At 44.1% G+C, this 14,019-nt stretch overlaps 1 protein-coding gene across 2 annotated transcripts in view; it reads right to left on the bottom strand.

The window, feature by feature from the left end:
* The window catches only part of NOS1 (nitric oxide synthase 1), a 123,217-nt gene that overhangs the window by 38,145 nt on the left and 71,053 nt on the right, over positions 1-14,019 (bottom strand). For both annotated transcript variants that reach the window (XM_087705675.1, XM_087705676.1), the window contains exons 5-10: positions 11,574-11,719; positions 9,143-9,305; positions 6,513-6,604; positions 4,985-5,126; positions 2,883-3,022; positions 1,428-1,602 (exon numbers count right to left, since the gene is read on the bottom strand). In XM_087705675.1, the coding sequence (XP_087561801.1) occupies positions 1,428-1,602; positions 2,883-3,022; positions 4,985-5,126; positions 6,513-6,604; positions 9,143-9,305; positions 11,574-11,719 (858 nt within the window). The remainder of the gene's footprint in view (positions 1-1,427; positions 1,603-2,882; positions 3,023-4,984; positions 5,127-6,512; positions 6,605-9,142; positions 9,306-11,573; positions 11,720-14,019) is intronic.

The following is a 14,019-nucleotide window of genomic DNA, read 5'->3' on the forward strand; positions in this document are numbered from 1 at the left end:
AGTTCTAAGTTGTTTCTCTCCTTGATTAGTTTCCACCCATTGCTTCTTGTTCTGCCCTCAGGTGCTTGGAGAATAGATTGACTTCCTCTTCTTTGTGGCAACCCCTGAGATATTGGAAGACTGCTATCATGTCTCCCCTAGTCCTTCTTTTCTTAAACTAGACATACCCAGTTCCTGCAACTGTTCTTCATATATTTTAGCTGTCAGTCCCCTAATCCTCTTTGTTCCTCTTGTCTGCACTCTTTCTAGAGTCTCCACATCTTTTCTACATCGTGGCGACCAAAACTGGATGCAGTATTCCAAGTGTGGCTTTACCAAGGCATTATAAAGTGGTATTAACACTTCACGTGATCTTGATTCTATCCCTCTGTTCATTGCAGCCTAGAACTGTGTTGGCTTTTTTGGCAGCTGTGGAACACGGCTGGCTCATATTTAAATGGTTGTCCACTAGGACTCCAAGATCCCTCTCACAGATTACTATTGAGCAAGGTACCACATATACTGTGCCTGTATATTTAGATATCTAACTTCAGAATTCCTAAATTTACATCTAAGGTGGTGGAACAAGAGGTAGCTTTGTTGATTGGCTAGAAGTTACAAGCAGAACACAAGCAGGAGGGAACAGTTTCATTCAGAGTTCAGGGCAGACAGGGCCAGACAGACTGCTAGTTTACTTCTCAGAGCAGCAGACTGCTTAAGTTTCTGTTTCAATTCTCTGCAAAGACTCAGATCTGTTTAAGCTTCCATTGTCTGACTTATTTGCTATGCCTATTCATTGGATGACCTTGCTCCCATGTCTCCCCCAGTCATGAATATTTTAACAAGTTCATTTCTTTTTTTTCCTTCCAGAATTTTTTTTTTCATTTTTTGTTCTCTTACATAGCATTTTAAGTATACATTCACATAATTGTTATTCTTCTTTACATTTATCATTTTTATACATTTATTATTTCATTTAATAGGTTATAATATACAGTTTGGGTTGCTTTATTTACCATCCCTTCCTCCTTTCATAGCACCACCTTATTTTCCCTTTCTTTTCTCCCCTCCTCCCTCCCTTCTCTACTTATTTCCTTCTTCCTCTCCTTCCTTCTTCCCTTACCTTTCTCCTACTCTTGCTCTTCCCCTTCCTACCCTCTCTCCTTTTCTTTCTCTCCCTTCCATCCTCCTCTCCTTACCTCTTTCTTCTTTCCCCCGGTCTTCCTTTCATTCTCTCCTCCTTTCTCTTTTTCTGAGTCTCTTTCTCTGCCTGTTATGCAGCCACAGCCTACTCCCTCTCTTATCTGATCCATCCCTAGGCAGCATCCCTTCCACGTCCCAAGGCCTTTCTCACACACCATTAGAGGCAGTCACTAGACTTTCTACTTTTGCAACCTCCTTGAAGGGTTTCAAAGATCCAGACGTATGATTTGAGAGAGAAAGGCTACCTCTAGGATGTTGTAACGAGAGCTGTCACAGTAATCCCGGACTCCGATTTCGGTCCCCATGTACCAGCCGCTGAAGGGGCATGCAGTGAACTCCAACCCGCCAATCTCCAGCAGCATGTTAGAAACAGCTGGTAAGGCATACCATTGAAGCCCAAGGTCTTTAAACCACTTGATTCTGTTAAAGAAAAACAAATAAATGAAAAGCAGAAATAACCAGGGCAATGTCCGCTAGAAAAACTACAGAAGCTTAATCTACTTGAAGAACATCTGGTTTAATTTGGAGGAACCTTGTCCAATTCTGGAGGACATTTATCCATCCATTGATCAATCAAAGAACTGTGGTGGCGCAGTGGTTAGGATGCAGTATTGCAAGTTAATTCACTGCTCACTGTCAACAGTTCGATCCTGACTGGCTCAAGGTTGACTCAGCCTTCCATCCTTCCAAAGGCAGTAAAATGAGGACCCAGATAATTGGGGGCAAGATGCTGACCCTTAGAGAGGGCTGTAAAAGCACTATGAAGCAGTATAGAAGTCTAAGTGCTCTATCTATCTATCATCTATCTATCTATCTATCTATCTATCTATCTATCTATCTATCTATCTATCTATCTATCTATCTATCTATCATCTATCTATCTATCTATCTATCTATCTATCTAGCTATCTAGCTATCTAGCTATCTAGCTATCTAGCTATCTAGCTATCTAGCTATCTAGCTATCTAGCTATCTAGCTATCTAGCTATCTAGCTATCTAGCTAGCTATCTAGCTAGTTATCTAGCTAGTTATCTAGCTAGCTATCTAGTTATCTATCTATCTGCCTTCCATCCTTCCGAGGTGGGTAAAAGGAGGACCTGATTATTGGGGGCGGTATAGAAGTCTGATCTGTCTGTCTGTCTGTCTGTCTGTCTGTCTGTCTGTCTGTCTGTCTGTCTATCTATCTATCTATCTATCTATCTATCTATCTATCTATCTATCATCTATCTATCTATCTATCATCTATCTATCTGCCTTCCATCCTTCCAAGGTGGGTAAAATGAGGACCCAGATTATTGGGGGCAAGATGCCAACTCTGTAAACTGCTTAGAGAGGGCTGTAAAGCACTGCGAAGTGATATAGAAGGCCAAGTGCTATTGCTATTGCTATCAATCAATTATCAGTCCGTCACATTTTGAGGCTCACAGCAAATTCCATGCCTAAAGATTGATCCATAAAGCCTAAACATCATCCTAGCACATAAGTAAAGTATAAAGCAAAATAAGAAGCCAGAGTGTAAAGGAACAACCATTAAGTTGGATAGAACTGACAGGGGGATATGAGAAGTGCTTTTGATACACGCCAAAAGGTAGGTGATGGTGCCCTATCTCGAATGTCCCACAATATAATTAAGTTTGGGAACTCACCACCACTTGACATCAGCTTAACTGGAGCCAAGAACACAAGCTTTTGGACTTACTGGGGGTGTCGAATGGGGACTTCCAACACTAACTCAGATGGGATCTCAAAAAGCTCAGGATCATTCCCATTGGCCTGGAGAAGGAGTGGTAGGATGTCGAATCGGCCATAGGGGGCTTTCCATCCTTGTTGTATGCAAATCTGCACCCAAAGGGGAGAAAAAAAGTAGGTTGGTGGATATCCGTGCAACAAAACACAGGTGCAAAATGTGAAGTCTATCAACATCTGTTTGTTGATCCTCAGACTGTCCTTAAAGTGGTGATCTGGGGTGTGTTGTGGCCCACCAGTGACCAGCAGAGCTGGCAACAGATTCAGGCAGTGAGGAGGGTTGGGGAGGAACATGGGCGAGTCCTGGAGTCTGGGGAAGGCTCTGATGAGGGCTCTGTGTCGGAGGCAGAGAGGGGACCAGAGCCATATGCCAGTTATCAGCTGCCTTCGGAGTCAAACATCAGTGAGGCAGAAGAACAGCTGGAGCCTGTTCCCAGTGTGCGCAAGCGCAGAGTTGCCAGACGAAGGAAACTGCTAAAGAACAGGGGTCGACTTGGGAGTAAGGCCAGAATTGGATGATGAATGGCCCTTCCCAGAGGAAATAAAAGAGGAGCAAAAGGGGAGTGGAGTTTGCAGGAGACAATTAGTTTACTTAATTGGTTCGTGACTCTCCGAAACTCCTGCAGATATCGGCCTGGCAGCTCTCCAAGCCAGATAAGGCCTGTGACTGTAAATCCTCCCTTGAAAGACTTTGCTGGATGTGAATGAGCAGAATTCACAGCAAATTAATAAAAAGTTTTTGTTGGGACACGGAGTTTGCTTCATGCTCGATATTCTATTTAATGCTTAGTAGTGAGTCCTGTTGTCAAACAACAACAGTTCTGTTCAAATTTTGCATGGTTTCCCCTGAATAAGCTTCAAATACTCATCATTTATAAAGTGTTTGGTTGCTAAAAGAAGCTTTGGAATAAGCAGGAAGGATCATGTTAATTGGTGTCAAACTGCTATTAAAAAAGGCAACAAACGGTAGCTGCAAAATCGAGTTTGTAAGATGTTGGTGACAATCAAAATGAAAAGATTACAATTAAGCAGATTTGGATTCAGAAGTGTTTTTTTAAAAATATATGCAGTCAAATTTTATTTTTGTAGCCTTTGGAGGTACTCCAGATGAGAAGCACAACTATGAGTTCTAATTATTAGTTCACAACTATGTGTATCTTCTTCTCCTTCTTCTCCTCTGTCTCCTCCTTCTTCTCCTCGTCCTCTTTCTTTCTCCCTCTCCTCTCTTCTCTTCCTTCTCTCTTCCTCCTCTCCTCTCTTCCTTTCCTCTCCTTTCCTCCCCTCTTCCTCTCCTCTCCTTTCTTCTTTTTCTCTTCTTTTCTTCTCTCTTCCTCCTCTCCTCTCTCTTCCTCTCCTCTCTTCACTCATCCTCTCCTCTCTTCACTCATCCTCTCCTCTTTTCCTTTTCTCTTTTCTTCTATCTTCCTCCTCTCCTCTCTCCTTCCCTCCTCCTCTCCTTTCTTCTTTTTCTCCTTTTCTTCTCTCTTCCTCCTCTCCTCTCTCTTCCTCTCCTCTCCTCTCTCATCCTCTCCTCTTTTCCTCTTCTCTTTTCTTCTCTCTTCATCCTCTCCTCTCTTCCTTTCCTCTTCTTTCCTCCCCTCCTCCTCTCCTTCTTTCTCTCTTCTTTTCTTCTCTCTTCCTCCTCTCCTCTCTCTTCCTCTCCTCTCTCATCCTCTCACCTTTTCCTTTTCTCTTTTCTTCTCTCTTCCTCCTCTCCTCTCTTCCTTTCCTCTTCTTTCCTCCCCTCCTCCTCTCCTTTCTTCTTTTTCTCTTATTTTCTTCTCTCTTCCTCCTCTCCTCTCTCCTCTCTCATCCTCTTACCTTTTCCTTTTCTCTTTTCTTCTCTCTTTATCCTCTCCTCTCCTTTCTGAAACACTTCCCACACACCCCTTTCCTTATCTGTGATCTTTGATAGACCAGTGTCAAGTGTGCAGCCACTCCTTCTGATCTCCCAAGGTCATTCTCGCAGACCATTACAATAATTTAATGGATTTTCCCACCACAGTTATCTTATCCTTATAGGATTCCGTACGTCCCACAACATCATGCACCAACCTCAGTCAGCTCCACACTGGCTGGGTCACCCAAGATGGTACCATCTGGTTGTTTATAGCCAGCATAACGGATGAGTTGGGAGTTCCAGACTCGGAAGTCATGTTTGCCATCAGTCCTCTGGGGGAAGATGGTGATGGCAGACCTAGGAGGACAAGAGAAAAAGAGATACGGGTTTAACATTCCTGATGAAAGGAGAGTTACTCTGCAAACAGGGCCCAACCAGGAGGTCCACAATCATAAGGGATAGAAGAGAATAAGCCAGAATGGACCTTGGAGGTCCAGCCCCTCTTCAAGCAGGAGACCTTATACCATTTTAGATAAGTGACTGTCTAGAGTAGATTCTTCTTAAAAACCTCCAGTGATGGAGCGCCCACTATTTCCAGTGGCAAGCTGTTCCACTGGTTAATTGTCCTCACTATTAGGACGTTTTTCCTTAATCTCAGGTTGCTTCTCTCTTTGATTAGTGTCCTGCCTTATGGTGCTTTGTAGAATAATTTAACCCCTCCTCTTCTTTGTGGCAGCGCCTCAAATACTGAAATTGTCAGAGTTCCAAACAGCATCCAAAAGTAAATCAGAGTCCGAGGCAAGGTATTGCTCAAAGTTCCAAGTTATTAAGAGAGACATGTTGGCACATCTGTGGAAAACCTGAATCTGAAAGCTTGCTGCGTTTTCCCCACCCAGTTGAAAGTTCAAGATCCTGCCCCCACACCCACAAGTCCATCCCATGGTCCAATCTTCCACTGCCACACTGGCAGCTTCCACCCATCCATTTCCGGTCAGGTGCAGAGGTGCAGAGACAAAAGATGACCTTGGCTTTCTACAAAGAATTTTGCTGTGGCTGCATAGTATGCAACTCCTTACAATCCCCCCCTCCCATTTCCCCAAAATAGAAAAATGCATAGTAGAAAAATAGAAAATGTGGCTGGCTTTCATGGCTAAGGCGGGACTAGAACTCAGAGTCTCCTGATGATTGGCCCAAAGTCACCTAGCTGGGTTTCATGGCTAAGGCGGGACTAGAACTCAGAGTCTCCTGGTGATTGGCCCAAAGTCACCTAGCTGGGTTTCATGGCTAAGGCGGGACTAGAACTCAGAGTCTCCTGGTGATTGGTCCAAAATCACTCAGCTGGCTTTCATGGCTAAGGGGGGACTAGAACTCACTGTCTCCTGGTGATTGGGCCAAAGTCACCCAGCTGGCTTTCATGGCTAAGGTGGGACTAGAACTCAGAGTCTCCTGGTGATTGGCCCAAAGTCACCCAGTCATCTTTCACGGCTAAGGGGGGACTTGAACTCATGCTTTCTTCTGCTTTCTAGCCTCGTGCCTTAACCTCTAGACCAAACTGGTTATTGGAGATTCTAACTTTAGGTTGCTCCGTTTTCTGCTGAGCTTCTCAGCACAGATAAGATAACAAAGCAGGCCTTGGCCCAGTGCCATCATGCAATCTGCACATGAACACACAAACATACACAAACACTCTCACACACAAGCACGCACGCATGCACGCACACAGACACACACACCGACACATACCTGAGGTTCCCTTTGTTTGTGGCATACTTGATATGGTTGCAAATATAATTGAACATGCCATGAGCTGTAGTGCAATCCCGGGCATCAAAAACCTGGAAATAATTCAAACAGAAGACTTGGAATTATGATCTAAGGAACAACAAGGACAGTTAAGGATATGTAGGCCATTAAGTAGAAATGTGGGGGGGGGGGAAGAGGGGGAAATAGGGAAGAAAATAACAATATATAAGTGTTGTGGCCCAGCAGGAGCCGTTGGAGCTGTAAACAGACTCCGACAGCGAGGGGCCCTATGAGTCGGCTCTGGAAGATGTGGAGGACCCTGGACAGGATTCAGACTCCGAGCAGGGACCAGAGAGGCTGGTTGGCCACCAGAAGGTGCCTGAGGCATGGAGCAGCGGTGAAAGCCAAAGGGAGTTGGTCCCTGACGGTCAGGCCCTGGAGCAGTGGGGAGAAGCTAAGGGAGTTGGTCCCGGATGATAGGCAAAGGCGGGCAGATAAGCGCCAACAGCAACTACGCAGATACAGAAGATAATTGGACCCAGGTGGTTGTGATTAGGCCCCTCCCAAGAGAGTATATAAGGAGAGACTTTGGGAGGAGGCTGTTTGCAGGATTTAACTACTATACTAACGCTGGAGAAGCTCTCGTGTGTATTTCTTATCTTGGAAGACTGGGTTGCTGCCAAAGTCTTGTCGGTGTGTTAATTTACTGTGAATAAATTGTCTAGCAGTAATCTTGTGTCGGAGTGCCTCGGCATTTGGAGGCGGGGGGGTCAGAACATATAAGTATATATTCATAGGTAAGATACAAAGGAGGAAAAAAGATAATCAGGATAGATTTGAGAAGGAAAGAGAACAAGAAATGACATTTAATTATTTTTGGGGTTGTGGAAATACCACCCCAAGAAAAAAAAAATTAAGAGCTGGAAGAGACACCGACAACAGTAGAAAAAGAAAGGAAGAGAGGAGGAGAGGAGAGGAAGAGGAGGGGAGGAAGATAAAGGTAAGGAGAGGGAGATGGAAGGGAGAAGGAGAGAGGGTAGGAAGGGAAAGAGGAAGAGAGAAGTAGGGGAGAGATAAGGGAAGAAGGAAGGGAAAGGAGAGGAGGAAGGAAGGAAGGAGAGAAGGGAGGGAGTAAAGAAAGAACCTACAACAATAGAAAAAGAAAGGAAGAGAGGAGGAGAGGGGATGAGAGAAAGAGGAGGGGAGGAAGATAGAGGTAAGGAGAGGAAGATGGAAGGGAGAAGGAAGGGGAAGAGGGATAGGGCAGAGGTAAGGGAAGAAGGAAGGAAGAAAATAGAGAAGGGAGGGAGGGAGAAAAGAAAGGAGCCACAACAATAGAAAAAGAAAGGAAGAGAGGAGGGGAGGAAAGGAAGAGGAGGGGAGGAAGATAGAGGTAAGGAGAAGAAGATGGAAGGGAGAAGGAGAGACGGGAGGAAGGGGAAGAAGAAGAGAGGAATAGGGAAGAGGTAAGGGAAGAAGGAAGGGAAAGGAGAGAGGAAGGAAGAAAGGAGAGAAGGGAGGGAGGGAAAAAAGAAAGAACCTACAACAGTAGAAAAAGAAAGGAAGAGAGGAGGAGAGGAGAGGAAGAGGAGGGGAGGAAGATAGAGGTAAGGAGAGGAAGATGGAAGGGAGGAGGAGAGACGGGAGGAAGGGGAAGTGGGATAGGGCAGAGGTAAGGGAAAAAGGAAGGGAAAGGGAGGAGGAAGGAAGAAAATAGAGAAGGGAGGGAGGGAGAAAAGAAAGAGAAAAGAAAGTGGTGTCAAAACAGGCGAGGGATGGCAAACAAAACAAATGGTATGTTATAACCTTGTAAATGGAACAACAAATGTATAAAAATGACAAATGTAAAAAAGAATAACAACTATGTGAACCTATTATTGTATCTAGAGAACAAAAAATACCCCCCCCCCCAAAAAAAACACATTTAGATGCAGGTTTGCTCTTGGAGAAAAAAAGATAAGTGTATAAGTGTATGCATTAAACTGTAACATTTTAAATAGGAGTGGCTCTCATGTCCCGTAGCAGAAAGATTTAATTTCTGCAGATGTGGAAGAAGGCTGGGTTAGACCCAAAAAGGTTTTTAAGATCCTGAAGGGCCAATTAAGAAAAACCGTGTAAGAGGAGGAAAGAATTTGACAGGCCTTCCACCTCACATCTGGAGCTGGCTCAGCGAAGTAAACCCTCGTAAACTCTTAAGCAGGCTTAAAATGAGCTCCGTTATCCAGGTAGGGGGAGAGGCACTGTTTTCGCATGCAAATCTCTGGAAGCACTTATTTATTGGGGATTAAACACTTGCACAGAAAAGGATGATTGCCACTCCGACATGCCTCCCCTTCCAGGGAGATTTTGCTTCCTTTTCGGTTTAATGAAAAGGAACATAAGGGGCGGGCGTAGGTGCTTGCGAAATCCTGAACTTAAAATTATTTGGACGGCTTGCTTTGAATCAGATCCCCCCCAAATCTTCTGGGAGGGCTTGGCTGGAGCCTTCGGCTTCCCCGCAGTCTTCTCAACCGTGTGCCAGCCCAGCATACTCATCATACCTGCTAAGAATAATCTGTACTTGCCCAAAGTACATATAAGCATGTAGGCAGGTAGCCTGCTGGCCATGCCCAACACTGTGAGTCCCTCACCTGCAGTTTGGACCACTGGATTCTCCCCACGCAACGAGAGGCATTGCGCCATGCGTGCTTGGCTCCGTAGATCAGCTCCGTATCGCGCAGCTGGTAAGTGTCCGTAGTTTCTATCTCTTTGGTGACTTCCACCAGCCTCTCCATGTGAGCTTTTGAGCCAGACCTGCCGGGGACACAGAAGGAAAGAGGTTAGCTATCATTCCATGCTAACGCGGTGGGCTAGCACATGGCAATTCTGCAAAAACCTTCGTTCTCCAAAGGGGAATAGACATCGTGCCAAAATTGGCAATTATCATCACCATAATCGGCACAAGGAGATTCAGAATCTAGAATAATAGGGTTGGAAGGGACCTTGGCGGTCTTCTAGTCCAATCCCCCTGCTCAAGCAGGAGACCCAATACCATTCCAGACAAATGGCTCTCTCTTCAATTCCAATCTCTTCCATTCCAGTCTCTTCTTAAAAGCCTCCAGTGATGGCGCACCCATTCCAATTTATCATAATTTATGTTAATTTACTCAGATAATGATAAAACATAGAATAATGAGATTGGAAGGGACCTTAGATGTCTTCTAGTCCAGCTTCTGCTCAAGCAGAGATGCTACACCACTTCAGACAAATGGTTATCCAATATCTTCTTAAAAACTTCCAGTGTTAAAAGAGGATAAAGTTTACTCCTCAGTTATTTTTGTTAGGTATAATTACAGATTGTACAGTTATAGAGACTAATTGTTGTTAGAAACAAGATTGTTGTTCTTATTCAAGAACGGACGTTAAAAGTAACAAACTTAGCAGAGATGGCTAAAATATCAGCATACCTCAAGGACCATTCAGATGAGAAATACAAGTTGGAATGGAGAAGATGGACTGATTATATTCAAAATAAATATGGGACTAAGAAATTTCAGTTAGCTTATGAATGAATGAACAAGGAATGTTAAAATTTATCTAAAGTTAGTTTTACAAAAGGGGAGTTAAAGTATAAGCGAAGGTTCGATGCTAAAGTTAGTTTATTTTAGTGTATGATTGTTAAATGTTTATACCCTGTATTTGCTCTGGGAGGTCGGGGGGGGGGGGAGGTGGGAGGGGAGGTGGGATTGGGGGGGAGGGAGGGAAGGGAAAAGGTATACAATTGTAAAACTTATTAAAACTTTTTAATAAAAAAAACTTCCATTGTTGGGGTATTCACAACTTCTGGAGGCAAGTCGTTCCACTGATTAATTGTTCTCACTGTCGGGAAATTTCTCCTTAATTCTAGGTTGGATCTCTCTTTGACAGGTTTCCACCCATTGCTTTTTATCCTGCCTTCAGGTGATTTGGAGAAGAGGTGGACCCTCTGTTCTCCGTGACAGCTCCTCAAGTACTGGAAGCCAGCTATCATGTCATTTCTAGTCCTTCTCTTCATTAGACTAGGCATTCCCAATTCCCATAGCCATTCATCTTTTGTTGTAGCCTCCAGTTCTCTAGTCATCTTCGTCACTCTTCTTTGCACTCTTTCTTCTCTCCATCTTTTCTGTGTCATGGTGACCAGAAATGGATGCAGTATTCCAAGTGTCATCTCCCCCCGGTACAAAACAATGCTACCAGTTTGAGTGATATTAGATAATGATGTTGGAGATTTGACCTCTTGGTTTCTTCTAATTCTTTCACTTTCAAAACACTCATGGGGAGAGGAGATCTTGAATGTCCAGAGATGCTTCTTTTCTAAGCGGTGTTTTAGGTCAGGCAAATTTGCTTTACTAATGGCTTACCAGGAGGGGCTCAGAACATGCCGTAATATTTCAGCTCGTTTCAAGGCTTTAATTGACAATTCTTTAGCCTCTTTTAATGTAAGAGCAATTCGCTGGTTGAAAATAAATATGAGCAGAACTAAAAGCAATATTTGCCAAATGAATCGTAATATGCACAATGAGAAATCCACCCAAAGCGTCAAGAAGAATGAAGCACTTTATCGCCAGCTTTTCAGACAACAGTCAACTCCTCATTTATGGAGCTAAACCTTCGTTCCTTTCCTTATTACGGAAAGTTATCCTAACCTAAGAGACTCCAAACTTGGCAACTTTAAGCCTTGTGGGCTTTAACTCCCAAAATTCACCACCCACCATGAGGAATTCTGGGAATTGAAGTCCAGAAGTCTTAAAGTCGCCAAATTTGGAGACTCAAATGTCCTACTCAAATCGGTTCAGCAGAGGGGAGATAATATTTTAACAAATTAAGGGCAGATTCATGCCAGACTTATATAATTCACCTGGAAGACCCTGCTGGTCACTTATTTTAAAGACCCATCCTTAATTTGCAAGTAGACCACCCTGACCGAAGCAAATGGGACTAGTTGGTGCAGGATTGCCCATGGTCAAATACCTTGGAGAAATCACGACAGTTTCTGGGGCAAAATTCTCTGCCACAAAAAATTGTGGGGGGCCTTCAACTTACCTCTTGATGGAGGAGTAATACTGGTCAATGAATTCTTTGGCGAGGAGGAGGAGCTGATCCTTTGTCCGGACTTCTTCCGGTTTGCGGATGTGTTGAGAAGGCATCATGATGGAGCCCATGCAGATCTGTTCACTGCAGGGGGTCACCTGAAAAGTAAGAGATAAGAAGTGGAAAGCCACCTGGTCAGGATTCTGTTCACCTGTTGAAGGAGTGTTTCCAAGAACACAGTGGATGTGCAATGGATGCTCCAGGGATGGAACAAGTTCTGAGACATTTTATTTATGTCCTTAGCTGATAATTGGGCATAGCCTGGGTATTTATAGACATCAAAGCGTTTGTCTGACAGGGAGCCATTGAAAGGGGCCTTTCTTCTCCCTACTCCCATGCCCATCATCCCTGCCCTCTCCCTTCCCCCTCCCTTGCACTCCTCTTTCCCGCCCTGTTTACAATCCTGGCACAGAGGGCGAACGTCACAGTTGGCTTTCCAGAGGAAGCTGCGAAGGAACTGACATCACAAACAATTGCTGCTGTAGGACACTACATTGGCTCTCCTTAACAGGCCAGGCATTCCAGAGTTATGCTAGAACACCCACAGACACATACCAGGGGTGTCTTCCACTCCCAGTATTTGTTTCCGGAGGGTAAGTCATCTGTGTACCAAGTTTGGTTGAAATTGCTTGAGGCACTCCAGAGTTATGCTGGAACACACATACATACATACATTCATAGTACATACATACATACATGCATGCATGCATGTATGTCTAAGAAGGAACTAGCAAAGATGGCTAAATGAACCACTTTACCCAAAATGAAGAACACATCCAACTTTGTTTCTCCTTGGAAACCACCTCTGGACTTTGTGCTTGAGATAGGGGGAAAAAACCCGCAACATTGATTTTGGGTTTTGCTGACTCAATAGAGATTTTCTTTGCTCTCCTTATCACTATACTTCTTTCTTTCCCCTTTTCCCTTCTTTTTTCATTTGAATTTTATAATTTGATCAGTTTAAAAATAATAATAATAATAATCAGAGAAGCCGCTCAGCGGCAAAATCTTCATGTTCTTAGGGTTTAACACATTTCTTTGGCTGCTTTACGAAATACAAACCACCTGTATTTGCAAGAATCACAGGCCTGAAAACAGCAGCTCGGCAATTGTCTCTCTTACACGAAGATTATGAGAGAGGGAGGGGGAAAATAATCAGAATTGCTATTCTGCTCCTTCGCCTATTTGAGGTTTTTTTTTTTTAAATCATACGGGGAAATCAAAGCTCATTTTGTAACTTTTCTTCCGGTGGTGGCTTTCTTTTCTGCACTTTTTCCTCGCCCCAGTCGCTCTTTCTTGAAAAGCAAGAAATGTGATTCTAAAAAGCACTCCGGGCTATACATTTTCATGAAAGCAGTGTGAGATGGGTGGCTTTTGTATCTTTCTTTCTTAATGATCCTCTCCGAGTGGAATTTGCCCGCTTCGCAGCTGCTGCATCCTGGATGGATGTTTTTTAAACGATGCCATCCTCCGCGACCTTCCTATTTGCATCTTAAAAAACCTGAGCTACAAAATAGTAATAATAATGCCTTGACGATCGCGTCTACCCTAGGTCTGCGTTCTCTCATTTATTCGTGCTTCCTTTTTCATTCCCAGTTTCGGTTACTGGTGTTTTGCTAATCTATCGCACATGTGCGCTCGGGGTGCATTGATTGAACGGCAAAGGAGCATTTGTCTGCGAACAGCCACATATCACTGAGCATCGAGGTTTTTTTGTGGCTGACATTCTTTCAGGTGGCACCAACAGAAAGAACCTTGATGTGAATGGCGGGGAACAAACGATGGCATTGAATTGCTGCTCTGCAGAGGTTTATTTACGCAATGGAGAAGAAATACGGCTGACGGGAGGTGGGGAGTGGTGGTGGGGACTAGCTGAAGAACCAAACAGAGGTGCAAATTAGTCACTCTGTCAATTCCTGAATGACAGATTCAGACATGTGATGAAGAAGGCTTTGAATGCAGAAGGGAGGAAATGAAACACAGGGAGGGAATGATCAAAGAAGGAATGGAAAGAGTCAAAGAAGGAATGGCAGTGGGAAGAGTTTGTCTGCAATAATGCATTCTAATCACTCTCTATCATGGATGGATGGATGGATGGATGGATGGAAGGAAGGAAGGAAGGAAGGAAGGAAGGATGGAAGAAGGAAGGACTAGCCATAGCCTGTAGACTTATATACTGCTTCACAGTGCTTTCCAGCCCTCTCTAAGCAGTTTACAGCCTAATGCCCTCAACAATCTAGGTCCTCATTTTACCAACGTCGGAAGGATGGAAGGATGGGTCAACCTTGAGCCAGTCAGGATCGAACTGCTAGCAGTGGGTAGAGTTTGTCTGCAATAATGCATTCTAACCACTGTGTACCATGGATGGAGGGATGGAAGGAAGGAAGGATGGAAGAAG

The sequence above is a fragment of the Thamnophis sirtalis genome, unplaced genomic scaffold, assembly GCF_051295495.1.
Source record: "Thamnophis sirtalis isolate CommonGarterSnake01/CBP01778 unplaced genomic scaffold, rThaSir2_p1.2 scaffold_2, whole genome shotgun sequence".
Classification (NCBI taxonomy): Eukaryota; Metazoa; Chordata; class Lepidosauria; order Squamata; family Natricidae; genus Thamnophis; species Thamnophis sirtalis.